General features: G+C 41.7%; 1 protein-coding gene across 9 annotated transcripts in view; it reads left to right on the top strand.

The window, feature by feature from the left end:
* The window catches only part of ica1 (islet cell autoantigen 1), a 139,962-nt gene that overhangs the window by 22,227 nt on the left and 90,578 nt on the right, over nt 1-27,157 (top strand). For all 9 annotated transcript variants that reach the window (XM_059972604.1, XM_059972606.1, XM_059972603.1 and 6 more), the window contains 4 exons: nt 1,520-1,592; nt 2,845-2,968; nt 5,005-5,203; nt 26,513-26,638. In XM_059972604.1, coding sequence (XP_059828587.1) covers nt 1,520-1,592; nt 2,845-2,968; nt 5,005-5,203; nt 26,513-26,638 — 522 coding nt within the window. The remainder of the gene's footprint in view (nt 1-1,519; nt 1,593-2,844; nt 2,969-5,004; nt 5,204-26,512; nt 26,639-27,157) is intronic.

Raw genomic sequence — 27,157 nt, 5'->3', positions numbered from 1 at the left:
ATATGTTATCCTTTGCTAGCAGGTCCAAATATGCTGATTCCTTTAGTTGTACAGGTAAGTTGTGGATTAGCTAGGGTGTTTACATTGGTCAGGGTTAACTGTAGGAGGTGGGTGCTGTAGAGTACTAGAATCTGACAGAACATAGATTAGTCTGCATGAATAGTGATCTTTAAGTAACGCAGAAGTAGATGTGTTCAGGAGAAACTCTAGAATTAAAATAATAGCAGCTGGAGTGGGACACTGGCACATCGAGCCTACCTCACCACCCAGTGTTGTTGTGGTTCGCTCACACAAGCCCTTCTCCACTTTGTGCCAATTTCCCATTGCCTCAGTCCCCTGATCTTTCAATAATGTGTCCAGTTCCACTTTAAATACTCCTGGTGATCCAGCCTCCCAGTTCTCAGACAGAATGTTGGAATTCTTATCACTCTCTGCCAGAGGAAATTTCAACTTGCCCTTAATTTAAGTTATTGCTCCCTAATCTTGAAACTATCAGAGCTACCATTCTCCAGCAACATATTCCGGGCAACTTTCACTTAGAGGGTTTTGTTTAAAACCTGCCTCGCGTGGCTTCTTTAAATATTCTCCCGTCTCACCTTGAACCAGTGATCTCTAGTATTTGATGTTCCACTTCAATGCTGAAATTGATGGAATTTTATTTCCCATCAAAACCAGGGTGCTGTCTGTCAGTAAGTTAAAGCACTTCACTGAGAGAGCGCAGACTGAATATTAGGAGCATATCAGCCTTCCTGTGGTACTTTTACTAAAGAGATTCAAAACATTAAACCAAGTCTGGAATCAATAACTTTCTCTCATGGGTGAAGCTGCCTCATCTGCTGTGTATTTCCTGCATTTGCTGGTTTAATTTCAGATTTGCAACATCTGTAGTTCAACAAGCCCAAGCATGACAGGAGAGAGGATATTTGTTTCTGCCTTTATCTCTTCCCGCAATCCAGAAGGATTGCTAAAGATTTTGGTTAATTACAGCTGATGAAACTGTTGATTTTTGTTTTGTATAAATATAGTTAAAGGAGATCTGATAAGTATGTTTGATCAATTTTTTATACATATATCTAGATATGCCAGTGAACATAACTATAAGTATCCAGATATCATATTTAGGTCCAAGCAATTGTAGGCATCCAGAGAAATTTACTAACCCATAGGTGACTGCCAATTAAGCTTGAGAAGTTTCTCAACAGAATATAGTCCGTCTCCATTGAAGTCTTCTGTTACGGGGTCATATCTTTTTGAATGTGATGCACTTGTGTTGACAGATTCATGGCAACTGTTTTCATTCATTCCTGTGTGGAACAATGATGGTAACTTGACTTTGACAGCTGGAGTCATTATGGATGTTTGATGTTAATACCCCAGATACCCACCAGAAGTATTGAAACTATTGTTCAACATTGTGATAATCCCATCCCCTATTTTCCTTTTTACAAACCTTGCTGTCTCCCTCTCAGATTATACCCTCAGTATATAGAATTGCTTTCACTCTTTTTATTCTGTCTAGGTATTCCATTGCGTTCAAAGGACATGTATGGAACTTCTGAAGGTCATTGAACAGTATCAGAAACAGATTTGCTGTATGTATTCAATGCTGTTAGCTGAATTGTTTTAACATATGGCTATTTGTGTTACTGCAATGTCATTAACATAGCGTTGAATATTACAAGGAATTAGTAATTAAAACTATAATTCAATAAAAGTATTAATGTAGAAATTAAACAAGGCTCATTCAGCCCAAGGATTTGTGCCATGTTATGGAGGTAGGTCATGAGTGAACAGTCCATCACTTCCCACATGTGCATATTTTGTCTAATTCTAAAATTGACTGGAGTTGCTACTTGATTTCTTATAATCCTTGGTTCATTTCACTGGATTGGGAACATCAAGTGGTGGTAATCTCCTCCTGGCCAAATTCCTGTTAGGCACGAATTATGATGGTGGAATATTTTGAATGACCCTCTTTGCAGCAAAAGAGACACAGGGCCACTAGAGGGCAGAACTGCCTGGAGGACTAGAAATTTTGTTACTGCTGAAATTTGCCAAGACTGGAATGAGTGAAAATTTTCAATCTGAAATAATAAGGAAAAAAAATGATTTACTCTTCAGTCTTGGGATTCTGTATAAGTTCATGTAATTATTGTTCTCATAATAGCTCCTGGAAGCCATGAGAACAGTGGTGTGAGAAGCAAATAGGCTGGGCAACAGGGAAAACATTTAAACTCCACAGAGATTTAAATTAATTAAACATTATGCTAGGTAATCAGGTTTTTTTTTGCCCCACTTTTATCTCAGATTGTGATGACCAGGACAGAACTATTACTTTAGTTCTTCCTCCCAGAAGGTCATTCTTACACTTTTAAACATCAGCAAGTTATCTGCTCTGTGGCAAGAAGTATCTTAACAAAATCTAGTTCAGACCTTGCCCAACATTTATTTACAAATACTTGTGAATGCAAATCATTGAAGTATAGCTGAGGACAGAAATGGTTTTACTTTTTCTTTATAATTTTAGGAATACTTTTGCCAATTTATTTCTCCCCTGTATTGTTTGCTTAGCTGGCTGCGGTAAAAGTTGAAGAATTCTGCATTATTTGGTACAATACACCAGGTGGTGCATTTACTCGGCAAGTTAATTCTGACATTTTTTTTAAAAAAACTGAGATGCAATGTATGGTGACTGAGTGATTTAAAAAAAAATGAAACAAATATTCTGCTAAAAATGTTTCTACATGCACTTTATTCCAGGGATGTGGGTTAGCCTGTTCTCAAACCATTTCTTTCTAAGTTCTGAACAGCAATAAAATTAATGACTTTATCTTTCCATTTCAGTTTTGTCTCAGGAAGAAAATGAATTGGGCAAATTTCTTAGATCGCAGGGTTCCCAGGATAAAACCAGAGCAGGAAAGATGATGCAAGCAACTGGAAAGGCACTGTGCTTCTCCTCACAACAGAGGTATTGGAGTAATTGCCATATTTAACATGTTAGTCTGATTGTGCTGAATGGCGATAAGGAGTTAAGGTATCCACTTCAATTGTAGGAAATATGTTTGATAAGATAATTATTTAGGTGCACTGAACCTGCCGTTTATCTGCTTTCTTCTGGAGAAAATTTGATATACTAATATTAACCTACTTCCATATGAACATTGCCAAAGGCCATTTATCTGTCCAATCTTTATTGTGTGATGAATATGATGAGAAATAGGAGGACGTCTGTCAGAAATTTACCTTTATCTGAAACTGATAATAGGCACTGTGTTGTTCATGGATTCATAATAAATTTGATGCTGGAGTCAAAGGATTTTGAAGCAATTACTTTGTGAACAATTTCTTCACTTGTAGCAATGTTAATTGATTCAACACGTACAAACAATAATTGATTACTTTGGATTATAAGGAAGGAAATTAGATCCTTTATTCAGTCGGTCTGCACACCTTCTAGCAGCAGCTTAGCCTACAGGTGTATGACATGACATTACACTGTGGATTCTGAACACACCCTTACACAGAAATGGCAGATGGCTAATCCATTCTGTCAGGATAAATACACAGTCAAGCTTGTAAAATGATTCAGTCATTTATGACTGTTTCTCATATTCACAAAAACATCAAAAAAAAAACTAATAGACAATTAAGTTCATTCAATGAAAAATAAAACACAAAGTGAACTGCATTAGATAAAAATGTAAATTCACTATAATTGCAACACCTCCACTTTCGGCAATGTTTTCTCTTACTTTCATACTTTCACAGCCATTCATAGTAATGTTAAGCATTGGACGGGGGCAAATCTGACCCACTGGACGGTGGCAGGATGTGCGTACTCTCCTTAAGGAAGTATCAGAGAGTCAGCTGGCTTACTCCTGCTCCCAATCCTTCAGTTTTCTTAATTCTCTTCGAAGTTCAAAGTATGTTTAGCATTATGCCTTACAGGCAGCCACAAAACAAAGAAACCCAACAGAACCCATTTAAAAAAAATGATTGCCAAATATACAACTTGCAAAAAGGGGAAGAATAAACAAATTATGCAAACAATAAAAGAGAGCAAATAGAATTCAGAGCAAAAGTGAGTCCACAGACACAAGGCCCAGAGCAGCCCACAGCCTCAGCTCAGTTCAGTGCAGAGCAGTGAGCAAAACTGGATCCACCCTCCCCTCACCTTTGGTCCTGACACCCTGCTTTTTCAATCCATCCAGCCCAGTGTTTAAACCATCCTTGCACTAAGACCTGGACTCTGTTGCATCAATACTCTCTGGGTCTGGACCCCACCTCCACGTTTCAGCTTGTAGGGCATCACGATAAATTTAGTGGAACTGTACAACTTTGCTCATGCGCACAGTGCGTCTGTGGGATGGTGACAGTAGTAGGATAGAAAGTAAAGGAGAATCTGGTTCCATCTGTTCAAGTTGTGGATGCAAACAGTCCTTAAGTACATGATTCTGCGAATTGTTATTTTGAAACCTTTTCTATTTGTAGCATGAAGTAGAAGTTAGTACTGATGCAAATATGAATGCCATAGAATTGATATTTTCTAAATATTGATATTTGCAGCTTTAATGTTCAATTTTACTTGTGCGGCTGAAACCTATCAGCTGTAGTTTTTGCATAAATCTCCTTTATGAGCAATTGATGTCATTGATTTAAATATATATGGTAGATCACATCACCCAATCTGCTCAGACCTTGTATCTTGGATTTCAAGCCTATTATTGGGTTGCTTCCAATTGTTCTCTTTTTTGCCCCATTATCATTTGTTTTTCCCATTCTGAACACATAATTTCTGTACTAAATAATTGGGTTCTAGCAAATCAAAACATCAGGGTGAAACGGGTTGTTCATAAAATATGTAGAGAGAGATGCATTAAATTCCCATTCCCAGAATGTTTTGATTTAATGTTACAACAGCACCAGTTAAAGCACTGAGAAGAAGAAAGCTGCTTGCTGCCTCCTGTTAGAGGATGTTAACTGGCTGTGCTTTTCCTGACTCAGGCTGGCACTTCGTAGTCCTTTATGTCGCCTGTACCAGGAAGTGGAAACTTTCAGGTACCGTGCCATTTCTGATACCTGGCTGACAGTGAATCGAATGGAACAGTCTCGCACAGAATACCGGGGAGCACTACTCTGGATGAAAGATATTTCTCAGGAGTTGGATCCTGATGTGTATAAACATCTAGAAAAGTTTAGGAAGGTAAGAACTTATTGTGTGGTATATTTAATTAATGCTACCTTTTTAAATAAGGATGCCATCAGAAAAACAGCTGTAACAGGACATTTTGTGTTACTATACTAGTTGCATAAATGGATCTACAAACAATGTCTGACCTAGCTGATTGGTGTTGGCAATTTCTGTTTTGGGTGTAGAAATTAAAAATGCTTGGACATGTAGTTAGATCTCAGTTTTCCCTAAAAACTGAGCTTTTCTTTTTTCATATTGGTCTTGCATTATTTTACTATTACAGCTACGTAATCTTAATTGAGTTCTCGCACAAACACTAGTGTAAAGGCTCATACATCGAGAATGGTGCACATGGTATATGGCAATACTTCCTTGGCTTTTGGAAATTTGGTAGTACACAAATGCTACAGTTGGCAGTAAATGTGCTGTACAGTAAGCGTGTGCACCAGATCTTTAATGAAATATACTGCTGACTTTCCTAACTACGAAGAAGATACAAGTTGCAACACTGGAATAAGTTGTGCTATTCTCATTTCTTATTCTCTATCTCTCCACAATGGTGAATTTCTCATTTCCATCAAGACACATCTTATCTGTTCTCTGGATTGTACCAGGAGGCAGGAAGACACCTATATATCTCATAATAGTTACTTAGTGTTTTCTAGGGGCTCCTAGAAAAAGGGATCACCATGGAGTGTATCTACTCACTGTAGATTGAACTAGGGCACAATCAAGTTGGCAGGGCCCCGGCCTGAGAGCGAGGAATGAGCCAATGTTTGGGCATTGCTGGAACGGACTTGGTGATTCGTTGTGGCAGAACTGAGGTGAGGTGAGGCAGAGTCAAGGGGGCAGGGCCTAAGTCCAGGTCTGAGAATAACCCAAGGGATCCTCATTTTAAGCACCAGGCTGAATTGGAAAGGTCAAATATGGGCTGAATGAGACGGTTGGGTCCAGGCCCAGGAGCATATCGCAGTGGTCTGAGAGCAAGGGATGGCCTGAGGTTTGGACAATTCAAGTGCAAGGCTAGATTGTAAAGGTCAGGTTGTTGGGGCCAGGGGCAAGGGACAGGCCAGTTCAGTTCGCTGCTCCGTGAGGTTTACTCGTCTCTGCGCTGAACTGAGGCTGCGGCCTGCAACCAACAGGCTATTGGATTGGCTGCAGTGATGTCTGGCTTCTCGGCTGTGGACTCACTTCTGTGAGCTTCAGCTGTCTACCTGCTTTTGTTGTTGCACAGTTCGGTTGTTTCTTTGCTCACTGGGTGTTTGATGGTATTTTATTAATGGGCTCTATTGGGCTTCTTTGTTTTGTGGTTGCCTGTAAGGAGGCAAATCTCAAAGTTGTGTAAGAACATAAGAACATTAGAAATAGGAGCAGGAGTAGGGCATCTGGCCCATCGAGCCTGCTCTGTCATTCAATAAGATCTTGGCTGATCTGGCCATGGACTCATCTCCACCTACCTGCCTTTACCCCATAACTCTTAACTTCCCTACTATGCAAAAATCTATCCAACCTTGCTTAAATATATTTACTGAGGTAGCCTCCACTGCTTCATTGGAAGCAGTTCCTCCTCATCTCTGTCGGAAATATACTCCCCCACATCTTGAGGCTATGTCCCCTAGTTGTAGTCTCACCTACCAGTGGAAAAGGCTTTTCTGCTTCTATCTTATCTATCCCTTTCATAATTTTATGTTTCTATGAGATCTCCTCTCATTCTTCTGAATTCCAGTGAGTACAGTCCCAGGCTGCTTCCCTCTCCTCATGCTTTAACTCCCTCATCTCCGGAATCAACCTGATGAATCACCTCTGCCGCACATCTAAAGCCAGTATATCGTTCCTCAAGTAAGGAGACCAAAACTTCATGTAGTACTCCAGGTGCGACCTCACCAGTACCCTATGCAGTTGCAGCATAACCTCCCTGCTCTTAAATTCAACCCCTCTGCTCTGGTAATGAAGGCCAATATCCCATTTAACTTCTTGATGCTGCAATTTTTAACCATTTAAATAATAATCTGCTCTTCCATTTTTTTCTTCCAACGTGGATGACCTCGCATTTATCATCTGTCAGACCCTTGCCCACTCTCTGCAGACTCTCGATATCTTCTGCACAATTTGCTTTTCTATTCAGTTTAGTATCATCATCAAACTTAGATACACTATACTTGGTCCCCTCTTCCAGATCGTTAATGTATATCATGAATAGTTACAGGCCCAGCACCGACCCCTGTGGCACGCCACTCACCACTGATTGCCAACCAGAGAAAGATCCATGTACCCCAACTCTGCTTTCTATTAGTTAACCTACCCTCTATCCATGCTAATACATCACCCCAAACTCTATGTATTCTTAACTTATGGATAAGTCTTTTATGTGGGAATCCAAGTAATGATGTCCATCTATTCCCCTCTATCCCCTGCATTATAGAACTCCAGTAAGTTTGTCAAACAGGACCTGCCTTTGTTGAATCCATGCTGCGTCTGCCTGATGGATCCATTTCTTTCCAGATGCCTCACTATTTCTTTAATGATGGCATCAAGCATTTTCCCAACAGCAGATGTTAAACAACTGGCCTACATCCTAATGGCCTAAGGTAGAAGGAGTCAAGTTTAGAAAATCTAGCACATTTATTTTTCAACATAGTCCCCTCTTACATTTACACACTTAGTCCAGCGGTCATCGAGCATACAGATCTTGGACCTTCAGAAAGCGTTCGCAGCAGGGGTGATTGATAAGTTTGTGGCCTGTAGAAGGAGATGTCATTAACTTCAAACTTTCTGCATAATCATTCAAAGAGTTGACCAGCTTGTGCATGTAACGAGAGCTGTATAACTCATCTCCTTCTACCTTAGGCCATGAACTAATCAATCACCCTCGTTGTGGACACTTTCTGGAGGTGTAAGATTCGTATGCTCCACGACCACTGGACGAAGTGTGTAAATGTAGGAGGGGACTGTGTTGAAAAATAAATGTGCCAGCTTTTCTAAAATTGACTCCTTCTACCTTAGACTACGAACCTATCAATCACCCCTCATATATTTAAATGCTGAATTACCTTTCCCTATTCTTCATACCAGAATACATCACCTCATAACTCTCGGTATACATTCACAAATTAAAAATTGTAGCTGCACCCATTCCCCATGACCCTCCTTTGTTATTTAGTCAGCTTGCTATGCCTCTTTTGTGTCATGTTCTTCTTGATCCATATTCCTAAAATCATTGATATGTCTGTTTATATGGTACCTTATTCAAATTGTTCGGCAAGACAATGTGTCCTACATTAATTCTAATACTCTTTTTAACTTTCCCTGCTATGTCACCACTAACAATTAACGGATCATGGCTGATTCAGTTTCCCTCTCAGTCCAAATCTCCTGCCTCACCTCTCACCCTGGTATCCCTTCATGCTCTGACCAATCGAGAATCTATCAACCTCTGCCTTAAATATACTTGGCCCCCACAGCTGCCTGTGGCAAAGAATTCCACAGATTCACCACTCTCTGGCTCAACAAATTCCACCACATCTCCATTCTATCAATGCCTTTCACCATTTAATAGGTTTCAATTAGGTCACTCCTCATTATTTTGAATTCCAGTGAATGCAGGCCCAGAGCCATCAAATGATCTTCATATGACAAGCCTTTCGATCCTGGAATAATTTTCATGAACCTCCTTTGTACTCTCCCCAGTTTCATTCTTTCTAGGATAAGGAGCCCAAACTTGCTCACAATGCACCAAGTGAGGCCTCACCAGTGTTTTATGAAGCCTCAACATTACATCATTGCTTTTATATTCTAAGTCCTCCTGAAATGAACATTAACATTGCATTTGCCTTCCTTACCACAGACTCAACCTGCAAGTTAACCTTTAGGGAATCCTTTACAAGCGCTCCCAAGTTCCTTTGCACCTCAGTTTTTTGTAGTTTCTCTCCATTTAGAAAATAGTCAACCCTTCTATAGAAGTACATGACCATACACTTCCTGACACAGCATTCCATTTGCGACTTCTTTGCCCATTCTCCTAATCTAAGTCCTTCTGTAGCCTCGCTACTTTCTCAACACTACCTGCCCCTCCACCTATGTTCACATCATATGCAAACTTTGCAACAAAGCCATGAATTCCATCATCCAAATTATTAACATATAACATAAAAACTGGTCCCAACACAAACCCCTGTGGAATACTGTTAGTCACCGACAGCCAACTAAAAAGGCTCCTTTTATCCACACTCTTTGCCTCTTGCTTTGTCCTTAAAAGTCAGATGCATCTCTGTGAGGGACTAGGACCAATGAAGTGTGACAGTGGAAAAGTGTGTATGGAGCCGGAGGAAATAGCGGAGGTACTTAATGAATACTTTACTTTAGTATTCACTATGGAAAAGGATCTTGGCTATTGAAGGGATGACTTGCAGTGGACTGAAAAGCTTGAGAATGTAGATATTAAGGAAGAGGATGTGCTGGAGCTTTTGGAAAGCATCAAGTTGGATAAGTCGCCGGGACCGGATGGGATGTACCCCAGGCTACTGTGCAAAGCCAGGGAGGAGATTGCTGAGCCTCTGGCAATGATCTTTGCATCATCAATGAGAACAAGAGAGGTTCTGGAGGATTGGAGGGTTGCGGATGTTCCCTAATTCAAGAAAGGAAATAGGGATAGCCCAGGAAATTATAGGCCAGTGAGTCTTACTTCAGTGGTTGGTAAGTTGATGGAGACGATCCTGAGAGGTAGGATTTATGAACATTTGGAGAGGCATAATATGATTAGAAATAGTCAGCATGGCTTTGTCAAAGGCAGGTCATGCCTTACGAGCCTGATTTAATTTTTTGAGGATGTGACTAAACACATTGATGAATTAGAACAGTAGATGTAGTGTATATGGATTTCAGCAAGGCATTTGATAAGGTACCCCTTGCAAGCTTTATTGAGAAAGTGAGGCATGGGATCCAAGGGGACATTGCTTTGTGGATCCAGAATTGGCTTGCCTATAGAAGGCAAAGAATGGTTGTAGACAGGTCATATTCTGCATGGTGGCCAGTGACCAGTGGTGTGCCTCAGGGATCTGTTCTGGGACCCTTGCTCTTTGTGATTTTTATAAATGACCTGGATGAGGAATTGGAGGGATGGATTAGTAAATTTGCCGATGACTCAAAGGTTGGGGGTGTTGTAGATAGTGTGGAGGGCTGTCAGAGGTCACAGTGGGACATAGGATGCAAAACTGGGCTGAGAAGTGGCAGATGGAGTTCAACCCAATTAAGTATGAGGTGGTTAATTTTGGTAGGTCAAATATGATGGCAGAATATAGCATTAATGATAGGACTCTTGGCAGTGTGGAGGATCAGAGGGATCTTGGGGTCCGAGTCCATTGGATACTCAAAGCTGCTACACAGGTTGACTCTGTGGTTAAGAAGGCATACAGTGCATTGGCCTTCATCAATCATGGGATTGAGTTTAAGAGCTAGAGGTAATGTTGCAGCTATATCGGACCCTGGTCAGACCCCACTTGGAGTATTGTGCTCAATTCTAGTTGCCTCACTACAGGAAGGATGTGGAAACCATAGAAAAGGTGCAGAAGAGATTTACAAGGATGTTGCCTGGATTGGGGAGCATGCCTTATGAGAATAGGTGACTGAACTCGGCCTTTTCTCCTTGGAGCGACAGAGGATGAGAGGTGACCTGATAGAGGTGTACAAGATAATGAGAGGCATCGATCATGCGGATAGTCAGAAGCTTTTCCCCAGGGATGAAATTGCAAGCATGAGAGGGCATAGTTTTAAGGTGCTTGGAAGTAGGTACAGAGGAGATGCCAGGGGTAAGTTTTATATGCAGAGAGTGGTGAGTGCGTGGAATGGTCTGCCGGCGGCATTGGTGGAGGCGGATACGATAGGGTCTTTTAAGAGACTCCAATTTTTTTTATTAATATCTACATAGAAGAATACTGAGTACAAGAAACTCCTGGATGGGTGCATGGAGCTTAGAAAAATAGAGGACTATGGGTAAAGCCTAGGTAGTTCTAAGGTAGGGACATGTTCCGCACAGCTTTGTGGGCCGAAAGGCCTGTATTGTGCTGTATGTTTTCTATGTTTCTATGCGCAAGTTTCTCTTTTTGCCCTTATGGGCCTCATTCACCCGTGATACTTTTACTCTTTATCAGTTGTAGAACATTTAAATTGACGACTAACACATCTGGAAAATGTACCCTGTGGTATTTTGTGGGCATCACAGTAGCACAGCAGTTAGTACAATGCTATTACTGCTGTGGCATTCTGGAGTTGGGAGTTCTATTTCAGCAGTTTGTACATTTTCACGGCGAACACGATTTCCTCCAGGTATTCAAGTTTTGTCCCACAGACCAAAGACGTATAGATTAGTAGGTTAATTGTCCTGTGATTAGGTTAGTGTTAAATAGGTGGTTTGCTGGGTGATGCAGCTGTTTGGACAGGAAGGGCCTGGTCAGCACTGTATCTTCCTTCTGATCTAATTTTAAAAATTTCCATAAAAACTGGAATATCAGGACTACAACCAATGTGCAGTATATGCAAGATGTATGAGCATGATCAAATCCTGCAATGACATCATAGATGGATCATATTTCTCTTGTGTAGAGTATATACAAAAGGTTGTTTCCAAAATAAATTTTGAATATTGAAATTACATTACTTAAATTAATTTCCCTTTGTTAGGATTACTTAGAAGTTCTAATGTTTTTGTCCCAGACATTTTTAATTATGCTGATAATAATGATTTCTGTATTAAAATATTTAAAGTAAATATGAATTAGTATATTGGCACAGATCAAATTCAAAGATTTCAGGAATACAAATAGAACATTAAAAATATTAACCCTTGCCTGTAATCAACATTTAAATTGTGGGCAAATTCTTAATGGTGAAAATTCTCTGTTTTTTAAAAAAAATCTTACATTCTCACTGCTGAGTTTGTACGTTCTTCTTGTGACTGCATCGGCTTCCTCGGGATGCTACTGTTTCCTCTCACAGTCCAAAGATGTACCGGTGGGTAGGTTAACTGGTCATTGTAAACTGTTCCATGATTAGGCTCAGATTAAACTGAGGATTCCTGGGTGGTGCAGTTCCAAGGGCTGGGTAGACCTATTCCACACTTTATCTCAATAAATTAATAAATAAACATCTATTTCCTGCTTGTATAATAATCAATATTTTATTCTTTAATTGCCTACATAAAAACAGAACCTTTAATGGTGATCTTTCGATATTTAGCATAGAAATCTAGGATCTACTTTCTCATGGAAGTGTAGTTTAACTTGTTGCATCCATACACATTTGGGATGTCAATAAATCTGCAAATGCTTGAAATCTGTTCATAAAATCACTAGATACACTCAGTAGGTTAGGCATATTTGAGAAAGGAGCAACAGTCAATATCCCAGTTCAAAAGGTCTGAAAAACGTTTATCAAGGTGCTTTTTTTTTATTGTTACCCGATCAACAAGGGTTTAGATTTCCCATTCTATGTCGTATTTGTTTGCTGCTGCTGCATTAGCGCTACCCTACAAACTCTTTCCCGATTCCCCATTGTTTCCTTGGACATAAATGAACACGACAAGAATGAGAAGTACTGAACTGTTTGCATGCACAATCCTTTTGATGTAATTGCTTCATTTTCGTGGTATGTATTTTTTTCAAATAAAATACAAGTCTGTGCTCCCACGTGTAGAGTCTTGAAAATGCTAAAGATTCATTTCCAGCAAATGACAGAGTTTGTAAAATCATTGCAACATCTGTTGCGAGCGGAATTCTCTTGAAGTATTGGAAGGAATTATTGATATTAGACCTCTAAATCTGGCACTTACATTTTAATTTCCTCAGTGTTTAATTACTGTGTGGGCAAAATGTGAATATCAATTGTGCATCACCATGTGATGGGATTGTTTGATGAAGTACAAATTAAAGATCTTTTATCATTAAGCCAAACTGAATCTTTTTGATGGAAGATACACAATTATAAAGAGTGAGCTGGGTTCAACAGTATCCTTTCATAGAAATGAAGCAAGTATCAATCTCGTACAACATCAGTGATTACGATGCAAGAGGACATTTAATCCATCTTGTCTGTTGCTGGAACAATTCAGAAATTATCTTGCCATCCTTTCCTCTCTTCATCTGCCTTGTGTTTTCATTTTGTTTTTATTTTTTTATAGAGAAGTTGTTAAATATTCAGAATCAGGTTTATCAGTGACATAGGCCATGATGTTCTTTGCTTTGTGACAGTAGTACAGTCCAATACATTAAAAAAATTACTACAAGTTACAATAACATTTTTTAAAGTAGTGTCAAAAGGTCTCAAAGCAAATCTAGACAAGGCACAAATACAACAAGAAGTAATTTACTTGGGACAGAAAATCTCCCAAGGTATACGGGAAATCACTGAGGGTCATGTCAAAGCTTCCTCCAATAGTCCAGCGAATTCAGTCATTTCTGGATCTGTGCAAACTAAACAGAGCATGGGTATATTCATTTGCCGAAATAACTCCACCACTCAACAAACTGCAGAGGGCCACTAAGCACTCGGATAAGCTTGTAACTCTTAATGAAGAACTGAAAGCTTCCTTCCAAAGTCCCTGTGTTCTGTTTTCAGGACATGTTCCCTTTTGCTCCCTATGCCATTAGTACCAACATGTACCACGACTTCTGGCTGCTCACCCTCCCTTTTCAGGATATTGTGAACACTTTCGGAAACATTGCAGATCCTGGCACCTGGGAGGCAAACTACCAGCCATATTTCTTTCTCGCTTCCACGGAATCACCTGTCTGTCCCCCTGACTATAGAGTCCCTTATTGCTACTGCCATCCTCTTCAGTTTCCTACCCTTCTGAGCCACAGGGCCAGACTCTGTGCCAGAAACACAGCCACTGTTGCTTCCCCCACGTAGGTTGTTTTACCACTCCTCCCCCCCCCCCCCAAAACAGTACTCAAAATGGAGTACTTAATGTTGAAGGGGACAGGGGTGTTTTCCACTATCTGATGTTTTCCCTTCTCTCTCCTGATAGTCGCCCATTTATCTGCGTTGGGATGACCACCTCCCTGTATTTCCTGTCTGTCACTGCCTTACTTTCCCTAACAAGCCGGAGTTCATTGAACTGCAGTTTCAGTTCCCTAACACGTTCTCTAAGGAGCTGCATCTGGATGCGCCTGGTGCAGATGTGGCCATCAGGGAGACTGGTAGTCTCTCAGAAATCCCACGTCTGACACCCGGAACAGAGTACTGGCCCTGTAGACATAGCCCCTATTCTCTCAAGAGTTAAGTAAGAAAAAAGAAATAAATGACCTTGCCTACTTGCCTTGCCTCTGCTTGTTCTCACCAAAGCTCTGTCGAGCTGAAGCCTCACCACTCTCACTCAAACCACTCCAACTCTAACCGATCCAGCAGACAGTACCCCTCTTTTATGGGACTGGGTGTTCAAAGCTCTTTGCTGGACTTGGCAGGAATGCTTCTGCTGCATCTGTACTGTACTCCAATCAAGAACTCCTGTTGGAAAAACTTCCTGCTTCTGGAAGTTCTTTGCCAGACTTGCATGGGAACGCCTCTACTGCGCACACTCCGATCAAGGACCGAGAACAAATGCAGAGAACCCGACAACTGAAATTATGGAAACAAAGTTGGGTTCTGTGTCACAGGTAAACATTCAAAATATTGACTGATACAAGCTCAGTGCTCTAACCAGGAAAAGTCGTCGCTCAGAGGGGCTGCCGGTTCGAGTCACTGCCCTCGGAGGATTTGGGGAGGGGGCACATGGTCCTGATGCTGTCTGAGATGTTATTGAAATTCTGAGATTCATGGATTGGGCTGTACTTTATATTGGCCTCTTACAGTTCTGTCTTTTTCGTGCTCTTTCTTGTTGCGGATTGGCGGGCTAGTGGTTTGCGTGAACTGTTTAAGTTTTGTGCGAGGCTGGGGTTGGGGGATTTGTGACTTTTGAGTTTTTGTTTCTCTTTGTACGGATGGGGAGGGGAATTGATGTCTTTCTTTCAACTACTATGATTTTCTGTACTTTATGGCTATCTGGAGAAGACAAATTTTAGGTTCCAATCACGTTGCTTATGTCTATATGTCACAGCAGATACACTCCTTGGGCGACATTGGAATGGAAAGTATAATCAGCAGATTCTCCCTGTGCTGCTGGAATCCAAATTTCAGGGCACATGGTACACGACGTGCCAGAAAACGTGGAAAATCTACTACAATTACGTGCTCCTGCCCAATCTAATCCATTTTTACACCTTCAATGGACTGCATTACTTTGACAAAGTGTCAAGGAAACTCAGATGTGCTGTTAATAGTGGACAAGTTTTCAAGATGAGTGGAAGCTATTCCAGCAAAGAAAGATGCTCTGCACACACAGCAAAATACTGATGAAGGACTAAATTCTTAGTTGCAGATTGCCACGTCACATCGACTCTGACCAAGGAACTCATTTCACTGGGAGTATTTGTCAGGAATGATGTTGACTGTTGAACACTGAATGGTGTTTTCGTTGTTCTCATCACCCAGAGTCATCAGGACAAGTTGAACAAAATGAACAGAATCAGGAAACAATGGCTGACTATCATGAGGAAGGCACAGCATGGCTTACAGCTGTTCCAAAGTTCTTGTGTGGCATCAGAGCAAGAAAATTAAACTAAGTCATTCCAAGGTGATAACAGGGCTTTCTATGTCACTGCCGGGAGCATGTAATCTCAGAGAGGCTGATATATGCATGACAGCAGTTAAATTTTGTGTGAGATTAACCCAAGCTGTCCAGTCTTCTTCACAGCAGGTTTCTACCACTTGAAGTGATCTGACAGAAGGAAGATGCACCCAGGTTCCTGGTGAGTGGCCCCTGATGAAGAAACCATTGGCATCTCAATGAGAAGGTCCTTATCACTGGTTCAATAGATCGATTTAATATCAGAGAATGCATGCAATATACAACTTGAAGCTCTTGTTTCTTCACAGGCATCTACAAAAAAGGTGGATATCCCAAAGAATGAGTGGCAGGGAAAATGTTAGAATACCAAAGCCTCCCCTACTCCCCTCTCATGCATAGACAGCAGCAAAGTGTCAACCGTCTCCTTCCCTCCCACCTACTTCAAAAAAGCATCCGCACCCTCCACCCACCAAGCAAGCAACAGCAAAGCCCCCAAGAAAGACTTAGTAACTCAGCGGCGAAAGTTGAAGGTAAAATTAAGTGGATACCCTCCAACCACTGCGAGGTAACGTGGTATCCGATGAGTACAGCTAGCGCTGTGGTTAATGTGCTAGTAACTTCTGACACAGTGCCCACGCTGCAAATCACTAACGAGCCAGAAAACTTCAAACAGAATGGACAGCTGCTGGACATTGTGAAGTTTATTCTAATATCATTTGTTGTTATAGTTATGCCAGTTTTCCCTGCTCACGGGGTACCAACTGAGATGACGCACAATGCGAACATCACCTGAATTTGCTGATGCTGTTAATGCCTCGGGCTGTTGGGTATGTCAATGATACATACCAAACACTGCAAAATATTCTCCTATGTTAGGCATTCCTGCAGATGCAAAACAAACGTGCCCTCTCTTCCTTAAGCAAAATTCATTATCACTATTCAGCAAAGGTGATATTAACATTATGCCCAGGATTCATTATTCTCAAGGGAGTCATGAATATATGATGATCATGCTCCAACATACCACCTTGAACTAGACAATATAATCAGCATGATTTAGGGAATGGGACTTGTACCTCTTTTCCATGTACAGGTGGTCCCCCCCCCCCCCCCCCCCCCCGTTTTTGGAATGTTCACTTTACGACACCTCACTGTTATGAAAGACCTATATTAGTTACCTCTTTTCACTAATAGAAGGTATTTTCACTGTTACAAAAAAAGGCATCGCACGCCCCAAGCAGCCAAGCTCCTCCCCCGGAACTGCATTCTAGCCGGCATTGCTTAAACACGTGCCTGTGAGCATCTGTGCTTTATCTCAATTTATTTTGGGCATCCGTTAGCAAGGTGAGTTCTAAGGTATTGGAAAAGCCTAGAAGAGCTCATAAGGGTGTTATGCTTAGCGTAAAACTAGACATAATTAAGCGTTTTGATCGCCGTGAAAGAAAGACATTGTCTACGCGTTGAACTTGCCTGCTTCCACCATTTGCACTATTTACACGAAGAGAGAAAGAATCTTGAAAGCTGCCGATGTTACTGTTGGTTCTGCTTGTAGCAAAGTGGTCTCTTTTAGTTGGTATCCAATAATGGATGAAATGAAAAGTTTATTGCTTGAGTGGATTGACGGGTGTACAAACCGTGGTGTTCCATTAAGTTATCTTATACCTAAGGAGAAATCAGTTGGTCTTTTCAATAAGCTGAAACAGAAAGCACTGGACGGTGGTGATGAAAGTGTTGTGAAAGTGGAATTTAAAGGTAGTCATGGGTGGTTTGATCGGTTTCTGAGGTGAGGTAAGCTTCGTAGCTTAAAGTTTACTGGAGAGAGTGCTTCGGCTGATACTGAAGCTGCCGAAAAGTTCCCAGCAGAACTGAAGAAAATAATTACAGGAAGTGGTTATTTGTATAAGCAAGTGTTTAACTCTGATGAAACTGCAATTTATTGAAAATAATTGCCAAGCACCCCAACCTCTGACGACTCAGCCTAACACACCATTATCAGTGTGCTCGGTGTCTTCCCGATTCCAGTAAGTGGAACTACACTGTACTACTGTGGAACTACTTTATATAGGCTGTGTATTTTTATGTGTTACTTGGTATGATTTGGCTTCATAGCTTAAAGGTTACTGGAGAGAGTGCTTCCGCTGCATAGTGAGATTTTCACTACGCTAGACAGTGCTGCAATGATTACAAAAACGTATTTCTACTTTATATAGGCTGTGTATTTATCATATCATTCCTGCTTTTACAACATGTTACTGTTATTTTAGGTTTTATGTGTTGTTTGGCATGATTTTGTGGGTTATTTTTTGGGTCTGGGAACGCTTACAAATTTTTCCGATATTAATAAATGGTAATTGCTTATTCACTTTATGACATTCCGGCTTACAAACCATTTCATAGGAACACTCTGTCTTCTGATAGCGGGGGAAACCTGTAATTATTTACGATCTTGTTACTGGGTAAAACTTCCCTGCTATGAGACTAAGGGCAAGCAGTTACACTGTGATGCCTTGGGAAAAGTAACATTCACCCTGCGTAAGATGGCTCTTCAAAATTGTGTCAGATCTTCTTGTAGCAGTTAAGGGGGGAGCACATGCAGTTATAGGCAAGGACTGTTGTACTTGCATACCTGACAAATTTGAAGACGTCACTAATTTGGCTGATAAACCAGCAGCTAAAATACATCAGTCTGATGGATGGGTTTCTTTTAATTGGATTCATTTAAATCTCGTAAGCTGGAGTTACTCAATACTAGAGTCATATTATTTGTCCTGATATGCCTTGTGATAATTTTCAACTTTTTTACTTGTATAAGGGTGATCAGAAATAGAGTAGTTCAAACTCATGTAAGTGTGTCTGCTAATCTACCAAACAATGATATAATCCTATGAATACTCTTTGTTATTTCCATAACTTGTTTTTAAAATTATTTTAGACTCCATATAGCTATCACAGGTATTTCTCCCTCTGAACTTTTAGATGTAATGATTCTAAATGTGTGATTTAGAATCAAGGGGGAAATGCTGGATTAGACTGCGTAATTGCTATTTCCTTTGCAGTTTAACTTTTTATGCCTGCTTGTATTTTATATAAACACCTATATACAGGTAATTGTTCTGTATGTTTCCTAGTGGTCACAGTATTATATGCAATTGTTCAGTGTGTCCCCTGGTGGTTAGAGTTCTTTCTCTTTCTGGAAACTTCTTTGGTATAACATTATTTGAATAGGGGCTATCTGATTGATTAAATTTCATCAATAAATTTGAATAGATTATCTTGTATCTGTGGTATAAGAAGGGCAGGGCACATTGGTTTGCCATTCTATTCCTTACTCTACTTGGCTCTTGCTATTCTCCATTTCTGTTTCCTTTATTCTCTTGGTGCTTAACAAAACCAATATGAAGCAACAACTTTTTTTTTGCCTCTATCTTGACTTCTGAAAGAACCATGGATCAAAAACATCAGAATTCAACAGTATGGAGGGATTATTTTAATAACATCACCTGCGTATAAGGCTAGTGCAGTTTGAATATGTACTGTTTTCTGCAGGAAATGTCATCTCTGCATTTATATAAAACAAGTTCTTACAAATAGTGGAATGCTGGATCAGTTTTCAGTTACATTGCTGGAGAGACAGATGTTGACGGGTTAAGTGAATGTCTGGTGTCTGCAAAAAATGGACCAGATCTCTTAAATCAGCCAGGAACAAGCAAGTTGGTTAACTTGTTTAAACTGCAGCTGCTGCCAATCTAACACAAAAACACAGGATGCTTCCATACGTTGCTCCACGTCTGTGGGATGAGAAAACAAGCAAACGTTTCACATTGAAACTTTGTCAGAACTGGGAAGGTGTTAAAAGACGCTTGTTAGCTGCAGTGTGTGTAAAAGGGAGGGTGGTGGTGGGTGTTGATGATTCCGATTGCATAAACTTGGCACCATATTTCTAATTGCATAAACATGCACAAAAGAACATAGACAAAAGAATGGAAGAGTTACAAAATGCAGAGCAGGAAGATATGCCTGGCAGGTCAGATTGGGCACATCCTCCACTCCAGATGAACACTTTGAGAAACAGATGGACAGACATACTTTATTGATCCGGAGGGAAATTAGGTTTCGTTACAGCCGCACCAACCAAGAATAGTGAAGAAATATAGCAATATAAAAAACCAGAAATAATTAAATAATATTAAGTTAATCATGCCCAGTGGAAATAAGTCCAGGACCAGCCTACTGACTCAGGGTGTCTGACACTCCAAGGGAGGAGTTGTAAAGTTTGATGGCCGCAGGCAGCAATGACTTCCTATGACGCTCAGTGTTACATCTCGGTGGAATGAGCCTCTGGCTGAATGTACTCCTGTGCCTAACATTATGGAGTGGATGGGAGACATTGTCCAAGATGGCATGCAACTTGGGCAGCATCCTCTTTCCAGACACCACCGTCAGAGAGTCCAGTTCCACCCCCACAACATCACTGGCCTTACGAATGAGTTTGTTGATTCTGTTGGTGTCTGCTACCCTCAGCTTGCTGTCCCAGCACACAACAGCAAACATGATAGCATTGGCCACCCCAGCCTCGTAGAACATCCTCAGCATCGTCTGGCAGATGTTAAAGGACCTCAGTCTCCTCAGGAACTAGAGACGGCTCTGACCCTTCTTGTAGACAGCCTCAGTGTTCTTTGACCAGTCCAGATTATTGTCCATTCGTATCCCCAGGTATTTGTAATCCTCCACCATGTCCACACTGACCCCTTAGGTGGAAACCAGTGCCTTAGCCCTCCTCAGGTCCACCACCAGCTCCTTAGTCTTTTTCAAATTAAGCTGCAGATGATTCTGCTCGCACTATGTGACAGAGTTTCCCACTGTAGCCCTGAACCCTGCCTAACCATAGGCCGGAGCTACTCTAGAACAAGTCTCTCCTGGGTCTTCATGATGTGGGAGGTCAATGACACCGGTCTGTAGTCATTGGAGCCACTGGGGCGCGGCGTCTTCGGTACGGGAATGAGACAGGACATCTTCCACATCACAGGAACCCTCTGGAGACTCAGGCTCAAGTTGAAGACATGGTGAAGTACTCCACATAGCTGGGGGGCACAGGCTTTGAGCACCCTGGGGCTGACACCATCCGGGCCTGCAGCCTTGCTTGGGTGGAGACATTTCAGCTGTCTTCTCACCTGTTCAGCTGTGAAGCCCATCGTGGTTGTTTCAGGTGTGGGAGGGGTGTAGTCTTGCGAGCAGGGTGGGGAGCTGTGAGGAGGTTCTTTTTAGCGTTCGGGATGTCCTTTGTTACCCATGGCTTGTTATTTGAATAACAAAGGACAGTTCTTGCCGGAATATTGCCGGAAAAAGGAAGGAGATGGAAGGAGGAAGCATCATATAAGCTGAGCCCATATCACAGGTGGATGGCTAAAGAAGAAAAAAATGTACTCCACAGTTCTCCCAATGGAGCCTGGCTGAGATAAGAAAGTGAAACTGAGAATCACACTGGTTTATCACTAAGATAAATGGATTTCAGATCTATATATTGCCAATTATGATGAGTTATCTATCACAGCCATCTTTCAAGTTCAGAAAGCTAAGTGATTTTTCATTATTAGGGTGCCTCTCTGCCTCAAATCTGGATCACTATGATACTTTAAAGTTACTTAAATCAGAATCTGAGCAGACTTTGGAGGTCCTAGAAAAAATTCCTTTTTTGCGCCTACCTCAATCCACTATTTTGATGAAGTGATCTAGTATGAACGGTATGCAAGATGAGATTTTCTCTATTTCAGTATGTGTGACAATAATAAACCAACTCTAAATGGAACTTAAGGCAGGACTCACAGACTGCATTCCATCTTTTAGAGACTTCAGCCCATTTACTCATCAAACTTTATATAAAGTGCATCAAACTGGTGCCTGAGTGGTTTCTCCTCATAGAAGTAGGGTGATTTAAAGTTAATTGCTTGGCATAAATTGTGCATGTAAAATTAGCTGAATTTACTTTGATCAGTCTATTCTTTTGGGTTTGATAAATAGGAAATGTTTGTAATATATGGCTAGGGATGGTGGTATTCTTGTATGAGAGCAGGTGCTGCCATGTTTTACAGCGTAGTAGGATGTAGGGATGATCAGAAAGAGTGGTGATGAAATTATGGATCAGGATGGATTTATGGGAGGATTAAGTATTTTCTTATCTTGACCTTCTCAAGAATTTCTGATAAATACAGTATTTGCCATTTGGATCTTACTGTTCCTACCTCCAGTCAGCTGATCCGACCTTACCCTGAACCAGATATTAATTATAAAACTGACAACAATTGAAGCTCTTGAATTTAAGTATTTATTTGTTCATAATAACTTATTTGTAATCTAATACTGCCCTACCTTTGGAGTTACATTATTAAAGTTTGTTACCCCACCCACTACTCCTTTCCCCAGACACCACCCTCACCCACCCCAATGTCTGTTCAAACAACACACTGGGATTTTGATTTCTGAAATTCTTCAGTCTTCATTCCTTCTGTCATGTGTGATTAACATTATCTCCATCACAGTTAGTGCATGAGTTTGACAGAGAAGGGAACAAAATGAGACCAGGATGCCAAAACAAATATACTTAGGAAAGATTTTTCACAATTTTCATTTGTAACCAAGTATCTCAAATTAATGAATGTGGAATTTAATTGCCAAGACAGAAAACATGGTGTATCTTGAATTTATGAATACCATTAAGCATACATTTATCGGTCAGTTTGTAGCAAGTCATGAATGTGCTTTTGTGCATTTATCACAGGGAACTGTTCAAGGCCGAAAAGCTTGAACTTGTCTGAATTGGGATTTTTAAAATGAAACAATTTTCCCTGACTTGCTTTGCTATTATGAATAAATGTTAATGTGGCTGTGCTGTATTATGCTATGATTCTCTGGTCATCTGTGGATTTGAGAAGTTCTCAATCCAAATTTGAAAGTGTAGTAGACAGAGTAACAGTGCTGTTACTGCTCTAGTAGACAGTAACAATGGTGTTACTGCTCTAGTAGAGAGAGTAACAGAGGTGTTACTGCTCTAGTAGAGAGAGAAACAGTGGTGTTACTGCTCTAGTAGAGAGAGTAACAGTGGTGTTACTGCTCTAGTAGAGAGAGTAACAGTGGTGTTACTGCTCTAGTAGAGAGAGTAACAGTGGTGTTACTGCTCTAGTAGAGAGAGTAACAGTGGTGTTACTGCTGTAGTAGAGAGAGTAACAGTGGTGTTACTGCTCCGGTAGAGTAACAGTGGTGTTACTGCTCTGGTCGAGCGAGTAACAGTGGTGTCACCGCTCCGGTCGAGCGAGTAACAGTGGTGTCACCGCTCCGGTCGAGCGAGTAACAGTGGTGTCACCGCTCCGGTCGAGCGAGTAACAGTGGTGTCACCGCTCCGGTCGAGCGAGTAACAGTGGTGTCACCGCTCCGGTCGAGCGAGTAACAGTGGTGTCACTGCTCCGGTAGCCAGAGTAACAGTGGTGTCACCGCTCCGGTAGCCAGAGTAACAGTGGTGTCACCGCTCCGGTAGCCAGAGTAACAGTGGTGTCACCGCTCCGGTCGAGAGAGTAACAGTGGTGTCACCGCTCCGGTCGAGCGAGTAACAGTGGTGTCACCGCTCCGGTAGACAGAGTAACAGTGGTGTCACCGCTCCGGTAGAGAGAGTAACAGTGGTGTCACCGCTCCGGTAGACAGAGTAACGGTGGTGTCACCGCTCCGGTAGACAGAGTAACGGTGGTGTCACCGCTCCGGTAGACAGAGTAACGGTGGTGTCACCGCTCCGGTCGAGAGAGTAACGGTGGTGTCACCGCTCCGGTCGAGCGAGTAACAGTGGTGTCACCGCTCCGGTAGACAGAGTAACAGTGGTGTCACCGCTCCGGTAGAGAGAGTAACAGTGGTGTCACCGCTCCGGTAGACAGAGTAACAGTGGTGTCACCGCTCCGGTAGACAGAGTAACAGTGGTGTCACCGCTCCGGTAGACAGAGTAACAGTGGTGTCACCGCTCCGGTAGAGAGAGTAACAGTGGTGTCACCGCTCCGGTAGACAGAGTAACAGTGGTGTCACCGCTCCGGTAGACAGAGTAACAGTGGTGTCACCGCTCCGGTAGACAGAGTAACAGTGGTGTCACCGCTCCGGTAGACAGAGTAACAGTGGTGTCACCGCTCCGGTCGAGCGAGTAACAGTGGTGTCACCGCTCCGGTCGAGAGAGTAACAGTGGTGTCACCGCTCCGGTAGAGAGAGTAACAGTGTTGTCACCGCTCCGGTCGAGCGAGTAACAGTGGTGTCACCGCTCCGGTAGACAGAGTAACAGTGGTGTCACCGCTCCGGTAGACAGAGTAACAGTGGTGTCACCGCTCCGGTAGACAGAGTAACAGTGGTGTCACCGCTCCGGTAGAGAGAGTAACAGTGGTGTCACCGCTCCGGTCGAGAGAGTAACAGTGGTGTCACCGCTCCGGTCGAGCGAGTAACAGTGGTGGTACTGCTGTAACTTGCATCTGGCCTCAGCATGGCAGTAGAGGAGACTGTGGCCATACATGTCCATGTGGGACTGGGAAGTAGAATTAAAATGATGAGCTGCCAGGAGATCCTAGCAGCTTGTTCTGCACTCACACCACCCTCTGAGTTAAGAAGTTTCTCCTCAGGTTTTCTTAAATATTTCACTTTTCATCCTTAACCTATGACCTCTGGTTCTAGACTCACCCCACTTAGTGGAAAAGCCTGCTTTCATAATTTTGTATGTCTTCCAAATCTACCCACATTCTCCTGTGCTCCAGAGAATAAAGTCCTAACCTATTCAACCTTTTCCTATAACTCGGTTCCTCCAGTCCAGTGGTCCCCAACCACTGAGCCGCAAAGCATGCGCTACCCGGCCGCAAGGAAACAATATGAGTCAGCTGCACCTTTCCTCATTCCCTGTAACGCTCGCTTTTTGAACTTGAACGCATGCGAATTCATTGCCCATGCGAGGTCATCGGTCACCTAAATGTAGTGATACCCTCGTGCCAGGGTAACCGGCCACCTCGCATGGCCAGTGGGAAGTGCCGATGCTACTGGCCTGGAGCGCGGACAGATTGGCGCCACCTCTAAACCTGTTCACCACACCGAATGTTTGTGTGGAACCCGGAGTTAAAATATTTGCAGACGACATAATTCAGGCTCAGGGTTTCGTAAGTAGCAGAGCAGCTACTGAAAGTCATCCCTCAAGCTTCTGTCAGCCGATAGATCCTACCTACCTACGGGGGGGGGGGGGGCAGGCGCACGCGCCCTGTCGCACTCCTCCTCGCTTGGTCAGTTGCTGTCTCTGGACTGTGACTGCCGCGGCCCCGGTACGGGGACCTCCAGCCCTTACCTTGTCCTCTCACTGGTGTGTTGCAATGATTTTATATGTTCATATGAGGAAAATATGTGCTGTGTGTTTAATATCCAAACGTTCTCTAAGATATTATGATGCTATTGACTTATGAGTTATAATTGACTTATCACTATATTCATGTGAGGAAAATATGCGGTTTGTTTAATATTAAATTTGTTAGATAAACCCTTTTAGAAAAGGATTTGAGTGTATTAGCCACTTATAAGTGACTTATAGTTGACATCACCTATATTCCAGTCGTGATTAACACCCGCACCCCCCCCCCCACACCATTAGCAATATTAAACTGGTCCGCAGAGCAAAAAAGGTTGGTGATCCCTGCTCCAGTCCAGCAACATCCTTGCAAATTTTCTCTGTGCTCTTTCAGTCTTACTGATATTGTTCCTGTAGACAGGTGACCAGAACTACACACAACACTCCAAATAAAGCCTCGCCAACATCTTATACAACTTCAACACAACATCTCAACTCTTGTGTTCAGTGCCCTGATTTATGAAAGCCAATATGCATCTCTCAAAGCTCTCTTCATGGCCCTATCTACCTACAATGCCACTTTAAAGGAATTGTGGATCTGTATTCCTAGATCCCTCTGTTCTACCACACTCCTTGGTACCCTACCATTCACTGTTTTCCATCTACCATTTCTCAGCACACTTTTCCATCTGGCCCAGATCGCGCTGCAGGCGTTGATAACATTCGTTTCTGTTCTCTATCTCACACCCCACCTTCCCATTCTTGGTATCATCCACTGATTTGCTGATTCAGTTTGCCATGTTATCATCAAATCGTTGAGGTAGATGACGAAGGATCAATGGACCCAGCACCAATTCCTGCAGCTCACCACTAGTCCCAGGCCTGCAGTTAGAGAGGCAACCCTCTACTACCACTCTTTGGCTTCTCCCCTGAATCCAGTTTGCTACCTCATTCTGAATGTCACGTGACTGAACCTTCTTGATCAGACTTCCATGCAGGACTTTGTCAAAGAGGCCTTGCTAAATCAAGGAATCTATATTTATTATATATTTTTGCAGTCCCACAACCGATCCCTCTAGCATCCTGCTGGTCAATTAGAAGATGACCCTCTGTGTAACCAGTCTTCTATACGAGGCAAAGTATTGTGCTCTTATGACTTAACATTTTGTGAGGTCCCTTTCTAAATGCAAATACCTTCTCAAGGTCAAACTGGTTTGCTCTATGCTTCTTAAAAATATATTGTGATTTCTATTTTAATCTTTATTAATGCTCTTTATTCAAAGATGTCTTGAATCATTAATTTATGATTTTATAATTTAAGGTCCAAGGCCAAGTTCGTATTACGAAGACTCACTTCGACAAATTAAAGAATGACGTGTGCCAGAAAGTGGATTTACTGGGAGCAAGTCGTTGCAATCTTCTTTCTCACATTTTAGTAACTTATCAGGTAAAAACTTGAAACTTCTTAATCTTATTATGTTGGTTACTTATGGACAATCAACAAATAAATTGGGCTGCTTAGAATTGAAATGAAAAAAATAAATATGTATAAAATAACGTCGTTTTTATTTATTATACATTTTACCAATTTTATCAGTAACTGACAAAAATAAATTATCTACAGTACGATGAACGTATTGATCTGAGACCAGTTGTTTTTTTGTGTTTTCACTGGTCCAACTGAAAAAAATTATACGAAAGCTCGAATTTGTTGAACTTTCGCATTATTTCAGTTTTAAAGTAAATAGTGCATTATGACTGAGTGAGCATAAGCAATTGGTTACCCTTGCTGTTAATAATCCTATGATTCTGGTTTATCTGGTGGCCCATGCTTCACTGCAGAGCTGTAAATAGCAAAGAGAATGTTGAAAACATGCTGAATTTAAAAATTCAGTGCCTAGTCAGCTCATCTTCTTTTCCAATGTAAACTTTAATCTGCACCAGCATTAAACCTGCTATCTGCATG

Source organism: Hypanus sabinus, chromosome 6 (genome assembly GCF_030144855.1).
Source record: "Hypanus sabinus isolate sHypSab1 chromosome 6, sHypSab1.hap1, whole genome shotgun sequence".
Taxonomy (NCBI): domain Eukaryota; kingdom Metazoa; phylum Chordata; class Chondrichthyes; order Myliobatiformes; family Dasyatidae; genus Hypanus; species Hypanus sabinus.
This window is presented reverse-complemented; position numbering and strand designations above follow the sequence as displayed.